At 46.7% G+C, this 2,500-nt stretch overlaps 1 protein-coding gene across 1 annotated transcript in view; it reads left to right on the top strand.

Moving 5' to 3' along the window:
• LOC125047946 overlaps positions 1 to 2,500 on the top strand; it is a 22,247-nt gene that overhangs the window by 18,756 nt on the left and 991 nt on the right. Inside the window, exons 5-7 of the mRNA XM_047646492.1 lie at positions 575 to 687; positions 1,243 to 1,358; positions 2,423 to 2,497. Of these exons, the coding sequence (XP_047502448.1) occupies positions 575 to 687; positions 1,243 to 1,358; positions 2,423 to 2,497 (304 nt within the window). The remainder of the gene's footprint in view (positions 1 to 574; positions 688 to 1,242; positions 1,359 to 2,422; positions 2,498 to 2,500) is intronic.

Genomic DNA, 2,500 nt, shown 5'->3' with positions numbered 1-2,500 from the left:
AATGATTGTATGTTTATTTGTTTAAAGCTATTCTTTCACTCTTTGGTGTCGGTCTGTATGTATGTATGTCTATCTGTGTCTAACTGTCCCTCCCTCCCTCTCTCTCTCTCTCTCTCTCTCTCTCTCTCTCTCTCTCTCTCTCTCTCTCTCTCTCTCTCTCTCTCTCTCTCTCTCTCTCTCTCTTTCTCTCTCTCACTCTCTCTCTCACTCTCTCTCTCACTCTCTCTCTCACTCTCTCTCTCTCTCTCTCTCTCTCTCTCTCTCTCTCTCTCTCTCTCTCTCTCTCTCTCTCTCTCTCTCTCTCTCTCTCTCTCTCTCTCTCTCTCTCCCTCTCTCTCTCTCTCTCTCTCTCTTTCTTTCTATCTATCTATCTCACTCTCACTCCCTCCCTCCCTCCCTACCTCTACTCCCTTACCCCCATCTCCCTCACTCTTCATACCCCCCCCTAACAAAAACACCCTCAAAATCATACAAGTTAAATCATCATTATTCGACAAAGAAAAAAAAAAAAAAAAAAACGAAGCCCACGCCCATGCCCACGCATTCGAACACCTGGACCGCCCTTTTTCCCCAGGGCCCAAAGGACAGCAAAGTCGAGGCCGCGTGTTCGGACGTCTCCATTCCGAAGACACGAAGATGCAATATTGCAGCTCTTCTGGTCTCCACGCCGAGGACGAGCACGGCCAGGTGGGTGAGGCTACGGCTCTTGGGAATGGGAATGGGAATGGGAATGGGAATGGTGACTGGAACAGAAATGGGAATGGTGACTGGAACAGGAGTGGGAATGGGAATGGGAATGGGAATAGGAATGGTGATGGGAATAGGAATGGGAATAGGAATGGGAATGGGAATGGTGCTGATAATGGTGATTGTGATGGGAGTAGTAATGATAATGATGATGGTGATGGGTATGGGAATTATGATACTGATGATAGTATTTAATTTCCTGCTCCTTCTCTTCACCCCTCGTCCTTCCTCACTCACCATCCTCCTCCTCCTCTTCCTCCTCCTCCTCCTCCTCTTCCTCCTCCTCCTCCTCCTCTTCCTCCTCCTCATCCTCCTCCTCCTCCTCTTCCTCCTCCTCCTCTTCCTCCTCCTCCTCTTCCTCCTCCTCTTCCTCCTCTTCCTCGTCCTCCTCCTCCTCCTCCTCCTCCTCCTCCTCCTCCTCCTCCTCCTCTTCTTCTTCCTCCTCCTCCTCCTCCTCCTCCTCCTCCTCCTCCTCCTCCCCCCCACCCCCACCAGGATGTGCGGCCGGAGGTCCTTCCTGACGCTCAAGAGGAACAGTGACAGCATGACCATCTCGAGCGCCCCGAGGAGGAGGTCCAAGAACGTCTTCTCCTGCGACGTCTTCTTGAGGAGTAAGTATCAGATGAGGGGAGGATGGGATGGGGGGGAGGGAAGGAGGGAGAGGGAGAGGGAGAGGGAGGGAGAGGGTGGGTTGGAGGGAGGGAAGGAGGGAGAGGGTGGGTTGGAGGGAGGGAGAGGGATAGAGGGAGAGTGGGAGAGAGAGCGCGAGAGAGTGGGAGAGAGAAAGAGAGAGAGAGAGAGAGAGAGAGAGAGAGAGAGAGAGAGAGAGAGAGAGAGAGAGAGAGAGAGTGAGTGAGTGAGTGAGTGAGTGAGTGAGTGAGTGAGTGAGTGAGAGAGAGAGAGAGTGAGAGAGAGAGAGAGAGAAAGAGAGAGAGAGTGAGAGAGAGAGAGAGAGAGAGAGAGAGAGAGGGAGAGAGAGAGAGAAAGACAGCCAGCCAGCCAGACAGATAAACAGATCTAGTCATTCCTAGCACCCTAATCTCTCAGCGAACAAGATAAACAAAAGAATTCGAAAGCGACGACAATATGGAACACAAACCGAACCTTTCGATAATGTCAAAATTTGCGAAAGGGAAAAGGAGTGAAAGTGATAGAGACAGGGATGATAAAAGAGAGAAAGGTGTGAGAAAGAAGAGAAAGGTTGATGGTAAGTGACAGTAATTATCATTTCAAAATTATTTCATCGTGGTTTGGTAAGCGACACTGTAGCCATTGGAACTCTAGATGATATAAAGATTATTACAGAATAATGAAGGAGATAATAGTAATGATGTTGATACTAGTAGCTGTAGTAGTTATGATTATTGCAGTAGTATTGTAGTAGCATCATTAGTAGCATATTTAAAAAGGACATTGACAACAGTATTAACAATTGTGATAATAAGAACAATTTTAACAATTGTGATGATAATTATACTAAATAAATTATATAATCACATAAGTAATCAAGAAAACGACCCTTAAGATATAAATACACATAAACAAACCAAGATATAAACAAACACACAGACAAAAAATAAGAAGACAACCTACACACCAAAACAATAAATCGAATCATATAAAAAATCTGAAATATGTTTTATTTTTCTTAATTCTTCCTTCCCTTTCCTTCCAGTGCCAAGCCACGCGCGATACGACTGCCGTGAGTGGAAACTTTCTCGTTGTTTTCCCTTCGAAGTAATTGCCGAGTGTT

The sequence above is a fragment of the Penaeus chinensis genome, chromosome 42 (assembly GCF_019202785.1).
Source record: "Penaeus chinensis breed Huanghai No. 1 chromosome 42, ASM1920278v2, whole genome shotgun sequence".
NCBI classification, from domain to species: domain Eukaryota; kingdom Metazoa; phylum Arthropoda; class Malacostraca; order Decapoda; family Penaeidae; genus Penaeus; species Penaeus chinensis.
Note: the sequence above shows the minus strand (reverse complement) of the source record. Positions and strands in the feature narration are given on the sequence as shown.